The sequence below is a fragment of the Chiloscyllium punctatum genome, chromosome 27 (genome assembly GCF_047496795.1).
Source record: "Chiloscyllium punctatum isolate Juve2018m chromosome 27, sChiPun1.3, whole genome shotgun sequence".
Lineage (NCBI taxonomy): Eukaryota > Metazoa > Chordata > Chondrichthyes > Orectolobiformes > Hemiscylliidae > Chiloscyllium > Chiloscyllium punctatum.
This window is the reverse complement of record NC_092765.1, coordinates 26,896,777-26,912,400: the sequence shown is the minus strand read 5'-3', so window position 1 is coordinate 26,912,400 and position 15,624 is coordinate 26,896,777. Positions and strand designations below refer to the sequence as shown.

The following is a 15,624-nucleotide window of genomic DNA, read 5'->3' as shown; positions in this document are numbered from 1 at the left end:
AGCAACAACAAGTCTATATCTGTCAGGTTTCGTTTGTGACTAATGCTTTAGACAATTGATGAGCCCTCCCTCCAAATCGTTCCAGAAGTTTAAAATTGTGCAATGGTTTCGGGACTAATTAAGCAATCTTGGCACTTCATTGAAATATTAAGTTCCTATGGGAGGGCTCTGTTACCTGACTGTCAAACCTCTAGACAGAGATTTAAAGGGATATTTTTGACTCCTTTCAACAGTTATTTGATACCTTTGATCCCAGAACAACAGAAACAAAACTATTGTTTGAAGTCATTGGAGGGTTTATACAGGTATTATTCACTGTACCTCAGAGCTCCTCATCTTCACCGTGTTGCACTGAATAAATCAAAATGGCAACCTAGTGGAGGAAGAGGGTAAAGCTAAGACAAAGTTTCCTACTTTGTAACATTAAAAACAATTCTAAACAAAAATTAAATCTAAAGCACACTGGGACACCCTGAGATTGGAAAGGTAGTAAATAGACACAATTGTTTCTTTCCTTTCCAGACTTATTCTAAGATCATTCTTGAGAGTCTATTAGGGCCAGCTCAGAACACCAACAGTATAACTCTTAGGAGAAAGTGAGGACTGCAGATGCTGGAGATCAGAGTCAAAAAGTATGGCACTGAAAAAACACAGCAGGTCAGGCAGCATCCGAGGAGCAGGAGAGTTGAAGGGCTTATGCCTGAAATGCCGATTCTCCTGCTCCTTGGATACAGCATAACTCTTAGGTCAACTTGGCCAGCAGCTCTTTACCTTTATGTTTATGGTTGGGATTCTTTAACAAAGACCAATAAGAAGGAAACTAATTAACCATATTGCCCTCTTTATGAAATACCTCTCTAATGCCACCTAGAGATTATATTTCCTACAGCTTGGAAACAGGCTCTTCAGCCCAAAAAGTCCACACCAACCCTCCGAAGAGCAACCCACCCAGCACTATAGGCAATTTGACATGGCCAATTCACCTGCACATCTTTGGACTGTGAGAGGAAACCAGACCACCCAGAGGAAACCCACACAGACATGGGGAGAACATGCAAACTCCACACAGACTGTTGCACAAGGCAGGAATTGAACCTAGGTTCCTGGTGCTGTGAGGCAGCAGTGCTAACCACTGAGCCATCATGTCACCTCTTAATGAGGCTTGGATCTATTTCTGCTGTATGATAATGTCCACACTTGCAACAGTGTTGTAAAGTGTTCTAGGATGTCCTGAGATTGTAAAAGCCACTTTATCCATATAAATCTTTCTTTCTGTTTCCTATGTAACATATTTATCTATTGTAATGTCAGAATTTTAATTCAGAGCCAGTAACTAACAATAGGAAGTGAAGTCTGTGGACAGGAACTTTGTGGTGCAAAATGATTAATAACGTATAGACATTTTCTTTTTACCTTCTGTTCATCTAATCATTGGGGGAAAAGCTGGAATCTTTTATTTAAGAGTTGGCACTTAGAAAAATGTAATGATCAAACCAAGTCAACCTGGTTTTACAAAAGGGGTATTTTGTGTTTGACACACTTAGATTTAGATTTAGATTTTTTTTGTCATGTGTACGCCAATGCAAATTGCAAGAGTACATTGAAAAGGGTATAATGGCACTCATGGTGCCATTTTAGGTTCAAAATAACTACATACAAAATCTTAGTTACAGAAGTAGAAAAATAAAGAAATAGGCTGTAAAGTTCAGCGCTATAGTTTTATTTGTATAAAAGTGGAAAAATACCGAAATAAAGTCAAAATGTCTGCCATTACGTTCCTTTCTTAAGCCTGCGGTTACTCCAAGCTGGGCTTTCTCCAACACGGCTTACAGTCCCCTGCACTGGGCTGGACTTGTGTTCGACAGCCACCTTCACCACTGATTTCCATCGAACACGTCAGGCTTCACCGCCACTCACAAGGCTTTGGCCCCCAATTGCTGCTTAACCACTGATTACCACTGCCACTATCCATCATGACCAACCGTCATTGCCACCATCTTTCAGCACTGACTGCTGCCACCATCTCGTTGCTGACTGCCACTTCCACCATCCTTCACCACCAGCTACCACATTACTGGTGTTGCCATCCATGTTCGCACTGGGCCCTAGTCGCTGCCATGCTCCATTGCCGCGTTAGCTGCCTCTTGACCAACCATCAAAGTTCCCCAGTTGCCGCCGTTGCCGTCTCCATAACCAAGCTCCTAGGACCAAAGAACGAAAGGAAAGAAAGAGAAAGAGCAAGAAAAGAAGAAAGAAGATGAAAGAAAGAAAGAAAGTGGTTGGAGCGGATGAGTTCTAGTAAGAAGCCCTACTCTGCCGTCATCTTGATGTGTGACAATTTGTAATTGTACTTTTTGTAATTATAATTTAACAGTGTACTATTGAGGATGTAACTTGCAGGTGGATAAAGGGTAAGTACCATGGATGTAGGACTGTATACTTTGATAATCATAAGACATATGATAAGATGCCATAATAAGCTTAATGTGCAAGACAAGGGCTTATGGAGCTGGAGGTAATAGATTAAGGTGTTTGGTATGCTTTCCTTTATCGGTCAGAGTATTGAGTATAGAGTTGGGAGGTCATGTTGCGACTGTACAGGACATTGGCTAGGCCACTGTTGGAATATTGCGTGCAATTCCGGTCTCCTTCCTATCGGAAAGATGTTGTGAAACTTGCAAGGGTTCAGAAAAGATTTACGAGGATGATGCCAGGGTTGGTGGATTTGAGCAATAGGGAGAGGCTTAACAGGCTGGGGCTGTTTTCCCTGAAGCATCAGAGTCTGAGGGGTAACCTATAGAGGTTTACAAAATTATGAAGGACATGGATAGGGTAAATAGGCAAAGTCTTTTCCCTGGGGTTGGGGAGTCCAGAACTAGAGGGCATAGGTTTGGGGTGAGAGGGGAAAGATATAAAAGAGACCTAAGGGGCAACTTTTTCACACAGAGAGTGACATGTGTATGGAATGAGCTACCAGAGGAAGTGGTGGAGGTTGGTACAATTGCAACATTTAAGAGGCATTTGGATGGGTATATGAGAAGGAAGGGTTTGGAGGGATATGGGCTGGGTGCTGGCAAGTGGGACTAGATTGGGTTGGGATATCTGGTTGGCATGGATGGGTTGGACCGAAGGGTGTGTTTCCATGCTGTACATCTCTATGACTCTATGACTCCACTAGCATGAATAGAGTATTTGCTAGTGGACAGCAAACAGAGAGTAGGGATGAATGAGGCATTTCCAAGTTAGCAGGCTGTAATTAGTGGAATGTCATACGCATAAATGCTGGAGTTTCAGCTATGTACCAGTTATGTGAGTGACTTAGATGAAGAAACTGAAAACACTGTATCCAGGTTTGTCAATGATACAAAACTGCAAACTTTGTGAAATGCAAGCTGTGGGCAAGGCACAAGGAGGCTGCAAGGAAATGTATAGATGGAGTAGAAAATGGGGTATTTACTTAGACAATAAGAATAGAAATGAAAATTATTTTTACATGAGAGATGTGGGTATCCTTCTATAGGGAAACAGAAAGTGAGCATGCAGATATAGCAAGAATTACAGAGCAAATGATGTGTTAATTTTTATTGCAAGGGGTTTCAAGTACAAGAATAAGGGAAGCTTGTTTCAATTTAATTGGCCTCTCGTAGGAACCAGAGCTGGGCTACTGTGTACTAAGTTGCCCTATCTACCTAAGAAAGGTCAATTTACTTTATAGGTGTTACAGCACAGGTTCACTAGATGAGATTCTGGAAATGACAGAGTTGTTCTATGTTGAGGGGCTGAGTAAATTGGTCCTAAACTATCTGAAATTTAGAAGAATGAGAGATAATTCCCATTGAACCAAACATGATTCTGAAGCGCTTAAAAATGTGCTGCTGGAAAAGCGCAACAAGTCAGGCAGCATCAAAGAAGAAGGAGAATCGATGGGCTTATGCCCAAAACGTCGATTCTCCTGTTCCTTTGATGCTGCCTGACCTGCTGCGCTTTTCCAGCAACACATTTTTAAGCTCTGATCCCCAGCATCTGCAGTCCTCACTTTCGCCTAGATGATTCTGAAGTGGTTTGACAATGTAGACTCAGAGAGATTGTTTTTCCTGACATATTCCCTCAGAAATCGAGAACTGAGGGGCTCAGCCTCAGGATAAAGGGTTGATCATTTGGCACTGGCATGAGGAGAAATTTGTTAACTCAGTGGATTGGGAGTCTTCGCAATCCTCTCCCCTAGATGGTTATGGATGCTCCATTGTTTAAAAAATTCAAGAATGCATGAGACAGATTTTTGGACTCTCAGGGAATCAAGGGATATTGTGAATGAATGAGAAAATAGATTTAATGCAGAAGATCAACCATAATTTACAAATTGGAAGAAAATCTTGAGGAGCTGAGTGGGCTAATGCTGCTCCCTTTTCCTGTGCTCTTGTGTCCCAGTGTTGCTCAGTAGCAAAAAAGAAATGTGAGTGAACTCGGATTTCCCCTTCCCTAACCTACAGACATTAAAAGCATCATAACTTTCAAGATTCACAAAGTTAGCATGGATAGTACCTGTGATCTTGCTGCTATTTGTGCCATGTCGACTAGCAAACTCACAGTCTGTGCTGAGTTTCCTAGCATAAGGGCAGCTCTGATTTTAGCTTCAATACACAATTTCACTGCAAAAACAGTGAGTATCCAGTGAGTAGGTCACAGATAGACAATTCATCAATCACAAGTGCCCTGTTATATTTAACCATTATCTTGTACTCTTTCAGAGAGGTTGAGGTTAGATTCTTGTAGTAGATTTGTTTTTTTGGGATTGATTAGTCTGTGAGTGTCACTTCACCAATGCCGTCTATTTATTTAAACTGTTCTTTCTTGCTCCTTCAGCATTTGAAATATTTGCACTCATGTTGGTGAATGCAAATTTCACTGGACATCTATGTGTAGTGAAAGCCAGAAAACTCTGTTTTGCAACCAGTTCATAAATCAAACATATGATCACTATTTACAAATAGATCAACCGAGACCAGAATAATTTATATCACATCCTTGCCATAAACATACTTGCAATATAAATACAGAGAATTTCCCAATTTTGGGAATCAGATCCCATCCCTCAACTAGTGATCATACAAGCATGTTAAACATTTACCAGTTAATATCACTAAAAGTAAATTTTACACTGAAAAGTATATTTTCAAGAATCTTAAGCCTTTAATGACATAATTTTAATTTAAAAAAAAACCTCGCTGAATATATAAAGTTTACTTCAAAGGTTTCAAATTAAGGACCACATTTTCTCTTCGTGAAATGATTCAAAAATAGGCAGACATCAGGAATCACTAAAGACCACTCATACTAACCCATCCTTTCTCTATTTCAATTACCAAAGACACCAAGGCTGTTTCAAATGTAGCTGTTAGTGTATTGACATACCTAAATTGAAAACATGTTAGTAGACCTTTTATTACATTACTTTTCTCAGTATGATGCATGGAGGGAACTCTGCTGCCCGCTGCAAATTACTTTATGTTTATCACAAAATAAAAGAACAAAACATTAGAAGGTAAATGAAACACAATATTATGCAATGATTGGTGTTTGTGATGTTCCAGCAAAAGTACTGTAATGATAACTCAAATTTTATACAGTGTACTTAATAGGGCAAACATCCCCAGGCAACTAACAGGGTTCAAATTGGACAAAATGTAAATCTAGGGCCAAGGAAAGAACAATTGATATGAAGCAGGAGAGATGGGCTCAGGGAATGAGCTGCAAAGGATAAATGAAGGAATATGTACAAATGTTGGGATGAAGGGAGAAGGGATGCACCACAAAGAACATATCTAGTGTAACAATAGCTTTTGAAATGGACAGTGTTGGACTGGGGAAGAACACAGAAAGAGGTGGAAGGCCATGACAACACTAGACACAAGGATAAGAATTTTAAATTGGAGCTGTTGGATGACCAGGAACCATTACAAGTAAGGACAGTGCTAATGATTAAGCAGATTTAGTATAGAATAGGAAACAGCCGAACATCGATGAGCTGAAGGAAATACTGTTCTGTAAAACGATTGGAATAACTAAGTCTGAAGATGATAAAGAGGTTAGGTTTTCAACAGCAGAGGAGCTGAGATTGGCATTGAGATTCCAGAGGTAGAAATGGATAGCAATTTATGTTAGAGATGCTATAGGGTCTGATGCTTATCTTGAGGTCAATGAGAATGTCATGGTCTGGTTCAGACTATGGCATTTGTAATAAAGATTTCTGCTGTTTTCTCATTTGGAGAGGGATCTTTTATATTTTGCACCAATATCCAAAAGCCTGGTAAGCAATGGTGCTGTATGGCAGGGGTTGCAAGTCTGATGGCTCCTACTTGGAGTTTCCTGATGAGTTTCTGGAAGTGAAAAAAAAAGATTTGGCAAAGTGACTGGGCAAGTGGATGGGTTTTGTGGGTTTTGGAGTGATAGTTCATGTGTATTCCACCAGGATTTTCTCTGGAATAGCAACCCATTGTTAGGAAAAAGCAGCGTTTTGCTTTTGGGACTAGCTGTGTCACATTCCTTGCTGCCTGGTAAGGATGCTGGAAAATCTACCACCCACTGCTTCATTTCTTGCGTGCTTCATAAATTGCAATTTCATGTGCATGTGTGTTTCTTTCTGAGTATTCCTCTAATTGAGGAAATTAACAGCGGTTAGTAGTAAATAATAATGCAACTGATGCATGCATGACAAACATCAAGTTTTTTGGATTAGTGCCATCAGTGCTGATTTACTGTCATTGCTTTCTGATCTTGTGAAACAATATATTGATCCAGAATTTTCACTAGACTTATAGTTCTAAGTTTGAAGGAGATTATCTCCTCATAACTCCAACTGTCTGAACATTGAACTATGTGTTTCTTTCAGGAGTTTGAATGACCTTTTGAATGACGAAGTTACTTAGGACTATCTTTAAATAGATCTTGGATTTGAATATTGTGACATCCCCAGTAGCATTCCTTTACTTGAACTTTAAATTTGCATTGCATGAATGATATTCAGCAAAATCATATGCACCTGCCAATCTTTTGGAGATGCCGGTGTTGGACTGGGGTGTACAAAGTTAAAAATCCCACAACACCAGGTTATATTAAACCTGTTGGACTATAACCTGGTGTTGTGTGATTTTTAACCTGCCAATCTGGCTTTGTTAAATTGTCCAATATCAATAACTCTGAAATAGTTTAGATGCTTTTAAAGTTCAATTTTAATTCCACCCTCATAAGATTGATGTTGGTAGAATATTGCCACTGTTAAGCAACAATAATTGTTACTCTAATTTGTTTGAAAACTACAAATATTTCTGTATCAAAATCTGTAGTTTAGCAATAGGGATATTTACTGAAAATTTAGTTCATGTTGTGAACTGGAAACATTTCTACAATTTGGATCTTGCAGGTTTGCTTTTACTTTGAAATATTTAAGACTAGGAATTTTACATAGGTGTATTCCACAGATGTGTGACAGAAGTAAAACCAAAGGAGGTACTAACATTCAAAACTGTTAAGGCCATTTGGTTCTCTAACAGTTAATTGCTGAGATGCAATTGTGTTTAATGAAGTAGTTATTAAAGAAGGGACTTTACACCAGATCCTCTGATGCGTTTTCTGTGAGAGGGTACTGGTCATGCAATTCAAAATCACACTATTCTACCCATTAAAATTAATGTGTGGAAAGGTGTGGCCTGTTATTGTCTATCATTGAGAGATATGCCTTGTTGAAACTTCCCACTGATAGTGCAATCCTGGAATTTTGTTGAATGAATTCACAGGATGTAGGCTTCAGAATTCATTGTGGTTGTAAATCACTCTTAAAACAGCAAACCATCTACCTGACAACTGTGTGACATGCTAGGCCATTTTAAACTACAGTTAAAGGTCAGAGAATCACAGAATGGTGACAGCACAAAAGAAAGTCATTTGGCTGATCACAAACCTGACCAATTCTCTGCAATGTAACCTACCAAATCCCACTGTCCCACTTCTCTCCCCAATACTATGATGTGGAGGTGGACTGGAGTGGGAAAAGTCAGAAATCACATGACACCAAGTTATAGTCCACAGGTTTACACCCTGAAAGCTTGTGGTTTGAAATAAATCAGTTGGGCTATAACCTGGTGTCATGTGATTTCTGACATTGTCCTCCCCAACGCTGGCATACCTGTAATTTTTTCATGTGCTTATCCAACTCCCTTTTTTGACAATCGTGATTGAATTAGCCTACACACACACTTAATGCATTCCACATCCTAACCACTCATGATGTGAAAAGTGTTTCCTCATGTTTCTGTAGATTATTTTGCTGAGCACTTTAGATTGGTGTCCACTCATCGCATCCGCCAATGAAAATTGTTTCTTTTTATCCCGATGGTTTTGAACACCTCAATCATATCTCCTCTCCAATTTTTCTTCTCCGTGGAGAACAGTCTCAGCATTTCCAATTCACTCTGTTGAGGCTGTACTGAAGTTTTATTGGAAGTCAACACTATTGCCGTGGGTCTGGAAATGCATGTAAATCTGTTGGGTAAGTTTGGCAGAATGCCTTCTGAAATGGCCATCAGTGAATGAGACGGGTTACTATAACCATCCTATAAGGTAACTTTATGGTCAGCAATGTTGATCACAGCTTCATTTCAAATTTATTTAATTAATTGAATTTAAATTCTCTGGTTGATGTAGCGGGATTTGAACTCATTCCCCAGATCATTGGGGTTATGATTCCAGTAATGTAACTACAATGCAATCATTCCAGAATACCATGAGGTACTTTTGGATTCAATTCTCAAAAATGTTTTGCTTTATTTTGCTAATTAATTCATTATTGGATTGTTGAAGACTTATAAAAAACATTTAGTTTTCTGTGGCGAGTTTTTTTTCTGTGTCGAATGTGAATCCCATCAATTGCCACAGTTGTGTATTTTTATTGATACATTTTTATATGGAACTGTAAATCATAAATTTATACATGATCTTGTTGAACTTAACTGAAAATATGTACTTAAAAAAATTATGGAGTTGAAGACTGGGTCTTCAACTATGATGGTGTCTTCAACCAGATCAGTAGGATCACTTTAAATCTCATGTAAAGATTTTAATTACTATTCTTCAGTTCGCACAAGTAAGTATTATAATGAAGGGTTCAGCTTTCAGATTATAAGAGATAAGGCTTGTTTATACTGCCCATAATTGGTTCTTCACTTGCATATCCATCGCCTCTTTACCCACTTTTGCACCATTATCTTCAGAGTCTTTCACGGTTCTATTGAGGTTTTCATTTCCTCATCTACAAGCTTGCCCACTAGGTGAAAGTATCTGAAAACATAAGAATTGAAACTACACAGAGCTTTGAAGAAATTTTAAGATTTGGGACTACTTTCATGAACATAACATGCTAAGGGAATGTTTGATGGAGACTATTAATAGTACAGAACAGTTTTATTAAGAATGAGTAAGATGACAAAGGATTGCCAATTTAAAGCGGTCACTAAAATAGTGAAACTGAGATTGAGAGAAATATATTTATATAGGGTAACATGGAATGCTTTGTTGCTAGAGGCTACAGAAAAAAAATTATTGCAATTCTTAAGGAAGAATTGGACAAATTTCAAACATAAAAGTAAGTATTAGGGTATGGAGGTGGAATCTGGTTGAGCAATGGAGTGCCAGAGGAAACAACTGGCAGACATATAAGGGGCTAAATCCTGTGCCTTGTGTTATATGCAACTATGTATAATTAAGGTAAATTATATCATATTGCCTAAAATAAATTACTTCAGTGGAAAGTATAATTATGTTTGATGTAAATCTGATTTTGATCTAATGCTGCCAGATTTCTGCTGGGTGAGTTTCCTTAAAATTAGTTCCTCTCTGTTTGTGGTTTTTCTCAGCTATATTTAGTATTTGATATTTCTCTCATTTATTCCAGGGGACAGGACTACTAAGAGTTAGTAAGTGGACTGGCAGAAAGTGAGTGTTGAGAGAGTGGTGCTGGGAAAGTACAGCAAGTCAGGCAGCATCTGAGGAGCAGGAGAATCAACGTTTTGAGCATAAATCCTTCATCAGGAATGAAGCTTGTGGGCTGGGGGGCTGAGAGATAAATGGGAGTTCAGTGGGGCTGCGGGCTGGGGGGTGGGGAAGGTAGTTGAGAATGCAATAGGTAGATGAAGGTGGGGGAGAAGGTGATGGGTTGGAGAGGAGGGTGGAGTGGATAGATGGGAAAGACAGGTCAAGAGGACAGTGCCGAGTTGGAGGCCTGGGACAGGGATATAGTGGCTGGAAGGGAAATGAGGAAACTGATGAAACCCACATTAATCCGGTTGGGTTGCAATGTCCCAAGGCAGAAGATGATGCTTTCTTCCTCCAGGTGTTGGGTGCAGTCTATATGTCCACCTGGATCCTCAATCCTGTTAATCAGATACTCTGATTAAATAAGCTAAGGCCATTAAAAAATATGCCTTTAAACAAGAATAAACCAGTTGTAAAAATGACCCAACTGTCATTTGTCTCAATAAACTATTGTAAAATCCCAAATGTCTATCATGTTAAAGCAGAAAAGAAACATATTTGCATGTCTAAGTTTGCTAGAAGAAAGAATCCCTCTCCCCCAACTGAATTGCATGTTTTATGGTAAGAACATGTCCTTTTGAATCAAGCTTATGTACCTCATACTTATTAACTGAATGCAGTTGTCTTACCACAGAAGAATTTGGTACAATGTAGGGCAGTGCCTTTAAAAGGAATATATTGTGTTGATTCAGGCTCAGGAATGAAACCATTATCTCAGAAAGATCAAAGGTTTGCAGATCGCATGCATGTAGCAAAATTCTGAGGGTATTTCATATTTTTCTTTAGAAGCTAGATTGGTGGACAAGATAGTTGATCGAAGCTTGAGAAAACAAAATGTTGGAGAGCAGCAAGTAGCCCTGTAATTAAAATGTCACTGAGGGGTGTGACAGGTGTCATTATGGTGTCATTTTTATAAAATGGTATGCAGAATGGATAACATTGAAATAGGGAAAGTTATCATCACGGGAAACATTTGTGCCTTTGAAGCCAATGTTGACAAATAGGTTTTATTACATTAAAAAATAAATTTTTGTATGGCAGATAGCATTTTATAGCAAAATGTTTCACATTTGTTAATTATTTCCTCATTTCTTAAAATTGTTGAAGTTCTCTGTCCTCACTTTTCTTCAGATCTTTTATTGCACATCTAGATCTGTTCTTAGTTCTTAAGTCAGTCTTCTTGAAAGTTAAATGTATTGACCACGTCTTTGCTCCTGACATAACCAATTGGCTGAATGATACATTGCCACCTTGTCTTATGTATTCCTCTTGCTTTAGTGTTGGAAGGACACATTCATCATTCCACTGGTCCCTTTGTAATAACTTTTTCCATGGAGTCTGGGTATGCTGATCATGCTTTGGATCCAGTAGCCAACTCAAATTTCTGTGATTTGAGGCTTCTTTTCTTATTATTACTGATACCATCTGTCATGTAACTTGCAGTGTTCCAAGGCTCAAACCCACTCGTGAAATGTATGTTAAGAAGTAGGAAAAATACCCTTCTTCAAGCTGATCTCCCATCATGGCTCTTCCCTTAAGTAATTGTTCCCTGTATTTTTCACCTCATTTTCAAAAGCCATTTTAGTTCTATCTCAGTGACATCAGGTTGCCCGTTTTTCACTGAAATCCTATTTTTTTTTCAGTTTGAGGCCTGTGATGGTTCTTCACAATGAAGCAGTTAATTTCCAACGACATTCTGTCAGTAACGAGGATGAAGCTTGGAAAAACTACCTGGAGAATCCACTAACTGCAGCAACAAAGGCCATGATGAGCATCAATGGTGATGATGAGAGCGTAGCTGCTTTGAGCTTCCTCTATGACTATTATAAGGTATTTGATTTGTTTAAAAAGTAGGTGATTGAAGGAAGAATTTATTTTGTATAAAACAGCTTTTACCTCAGTTAGAAAATCTTAATTAAAGCATCTTAGTGCTATTTATACAGCATCAAACTTTCAATGATATCAGAATGACTAACCTGACATGATGCAAACTTGAATAAGCTCCCTATTTGTGTCATTCTATATATAGTCAAGAGTCATTGCTACACAACCTCCTTACTAAAAGGCTAGGGTAGTCCAAGCAGTGAATCCTAATACTATGGCACCATAATTATCCAGAGGCATATGAATCCCCAGTCATTATTCAAGACAGTTACTTTGGAATAGTGTTGAAGGTAGATTTGAGGTAGAAATTAGCATATTCTGAATGGATCAGTAGAGCAGGCTCAAAGAGGTACATCTCTTACTCTTGCTCGGTTTTTGGAGGTTCTCCCATGCTTAAATATTCCTCAACTTATTTGCAGGAAACGTGGTGTTCACAAAATTGCTCACTTAAGATTTATCTGGAAGTGAATATTAAATTAGACTGGGAATATAACTTATCTTGTCAGCATTTCAATGTTCCAAAACCAATAAAAACAAACGCTAAGAAAACTTGCATTGTCTCATTTAATAGTCAAATTGAGACAATGGTGATCAAAAGGTTTTCCAGCTTTCCAAGAATTAAGTAGTATCATAGGCCCTACAGGTTAAACGTTCCTCTGATACATGCTCCCCTACGAAACTAAACATTGTCTTTTATTATAACACTTTACCTAAAATATCTAGGTTACTGTTTTTAATTTTGTTGTCTTTTGTCTGGAAATCCTTTCAGTTGGCAAAAGTCAACATTGTTGGAAATTATCTTTTTTTGTGTAGCATCTTTCATGGTACTGTACAACTCATCATTAATAAATTTAATACCACAACCAGCCACCCATTTTCCTTTTGTTTTTGCTATGTTTAGATGTTAGGAGAACACATGGCAAATTTATCTGGAAAATCCAATATGGTTGAGCCTGGACCTCATGAAGTCTCATTGCATCAGGTCAACTATGAACAAGGAAACTTCCTGCTGGTTATCACATACTATCTCCCCTTAGTTAATGAATCAATACTCCTCAACATTGAACAGGTCTTGGAGGAAACCCTGATGGTGGCAAAGGCTTAGAATGTACTCTGGGTAGGAGACTTCCATGTTCATCACAAGGAGTAGCTCAGCAGTGGCATTACTGATCAAGCTTGTTAGACCCTAATGGATATAACTGCTAGACTGAATCTGAAGCTAGCTACAAGAACACTAGCAAAAAGGGAAAAACTTGCTTGACTTCATCCTCACCAATCTGTCTGCCACAAGATGCATCTGTTCTTGACAGCACTGTTAAGAGTGACCAGTCCTAGTGGAAATGAAATCCCATATTCATACTGAGAATTTTACATGATTTTGTGTAGCACTGTCAACGTGCTAAATAAAATGGACTTTGAAAAGATATAACAGCTCAAGACTGGCCATTATGAGGTACTATTTGGGCTAAATACAGCAGAAAAGTATACTCCAACAGTCTAGAAACTCACAGCCCAGCATATCCCCAATTCTAAAAATACCAAGTTATTTGACAAGGTCCCTCATGGTAGGCTGGTCAAAATGTTTAAGTCACATGGAATCCACGGTGAGTAGGTAAATTGGATACAAAATCGACTTGGTCAGAGAAGGCAGAAGGTGGTTGTGTAGGGGTGCTTTTCTGATTGGAAGTCTGTGACCAATAGTGTTCCGAAAGGATCAGTGCTAGGACATCTGTGTTTGTTATTTATATAAATAAATTGGATGAAAATATAACTCATCTTTTTAGTACATTTGCAGATAACATGAGAATTGATAGAGTTGTGGATAATGAGGAAGGTTGTCAAATGATACAGCAGAATATGGATCAGTTGGAAAGTTGGGCAGAGAAATAGCAGATGTAGTTTAATCTTGACAAATGGGAACCTTGATAAATTTGGGAGGTCTAATGCAAAAGAAAAGCAAATGGCAGGACCCTTAGGAGCATTTATATGCAGAGCCATCTTGGGGTGCAAGACCATAGTTCCTTGAAAGTGATAATATAAATGGTGAAGGTGGTAAAGAAGGCGTATGCTTGCCTTCATTGGTTGGGGCATTGAATATAAAAATTGGCAAGTTAGTTGCACCTGCACAAGCTTTAGTTAGGCCACATTTGGAATATTGTGCGCAGTTCTGGTTTTCACACTGTAGCAAAGATGTGGAGGCTTTGGGAGGGTACAAAAGAGGTTTACCAGGTTGATGCCAGGATTCAGAGTATATTAGCGATAACAAGAGGTTGGACAAATTGGATTGTTTTCGTTAGAGCATTGAAAGTGTACAATAGCAGGTCTGACGCAAGGAATCCGACAATAGTAAGTTACCTCCTGACTCCCCAAAGCCCATTGCCATCTATAAGCCAGAAGTCAGGAATGTGATGGAATACTCTCCACTTGATCGGATGTGTATAGCTCCAACAACACATAAGATACTTTACACCATCCAGAACAAACCAGTTCTTAATTTGCACCACATCCACAAACATTCATTTCTTCCACCACCGATGCTCAGTAGCAGCAGTGTATACTCTACAAGATGCACTGCCGAAATTCACCAAGACTTCTTAGACAGCACCTTCCAAACCTACGATGCCATCCATCCAGAAGAACAGAACGACAGATACAAGGGAATCCCATCACCTACAAGCTCCCCTGCAAGGTACTCACCATCCACTCCTTGACATATATGGGTGTTGGTTCACTGTCATTGTGTCAAAATCCTATACATGTCCTCCTAATGGCATTGTGGGTTTACATACACCAATGAATGGCAGCAATTCAAAAAGGCAGCTCACCACCAACTTCTCAAAGGTAATGAGGAATGAACAATAAATATTGGCCTAGCCAGCATTGCCCACATTCCATGAATGTATTAAAATAAGGTTGAAGATTTGAGATGCCATGGTCAGGAAAACGTTTTATGCCAAATAAGATTTTGCTTAATTTAAGATACAGTTCATACATTCATTTGTCCCATTAATGGTTGGCACTGAAGCAAAAAAAAGGACAAACCTCCAATTCATAGGTTGGGCAAGGCTCAATTGGAGCACAAAATATGAAGAAACTTCTATTTCATAAGATAGGCAAGGCTAAAGTGGAGTATAAAAAACACCGTTCTGGACTGGTTGGGCTGAATAGCTATTTCTGTGCTTTAGTGATAAGTTTCAGCATGTAATGGTCCACCAAACCACTGAGAAATTCATTGTGACATCAGCAGCCTACATAAATGAAAACTTGGGCTGCTACATGACTATTTGCTCCCCGTACTTCAGGACAGAGACATGTAAATGTGAGGAAGCAAAAAGAGGCTTTTTCTTATGTCTCTGAGGCGTGCAATTGAACTTGCAAATGGAAATAATGAGACCAGTATAAAATGTGTTTCAAAATTCGAGAAACACACACAACATCACTGTTATCTCATTTTCAAACGTCAGATAAGATCTAGTTACTCAGTTTACAACAAGTCATATGAACAAGCTAATGAATTATCTGACATATTTGTTATTCTACAATTGCTATCAGCAAATCAAGCCAAATCCTGTTGACTGATTTTTTTTTGAATCTCAACAGTTTATGAATTGTCTGTGTCCTTTATTTAAGTGTATGATGTTATTTCTTTTAAAG

The 15,624-nt window shown here is 38.6% G+C and overlaps 1 protein-coding gene across 2 annotated transcripts in view; it reads left to right on the top strand.

The window, feature by feature from the left end:
- The window catches only part of LOC140453575 (grainyhead-like protein 3 homolog), a 102,139-nt gene that overhangs the window by 25,594 nt on the left and 60,921 nt on the right, over positions 1 to 15,624 (top strand). For both annotated transcript variants that reach the window (XM_072548376.1, XM_072548377.1), the window contains one exon: positions 11,730 to 11,916. In XM_072548376.1, coding sequence (XP_072404477.1) covers positions 11,730 to 11,916 — 187 coding nt within the window. The remainder of the gene's footprint in view (positions 1 to 11,729; positions 11,917 to 15,624) is intronic.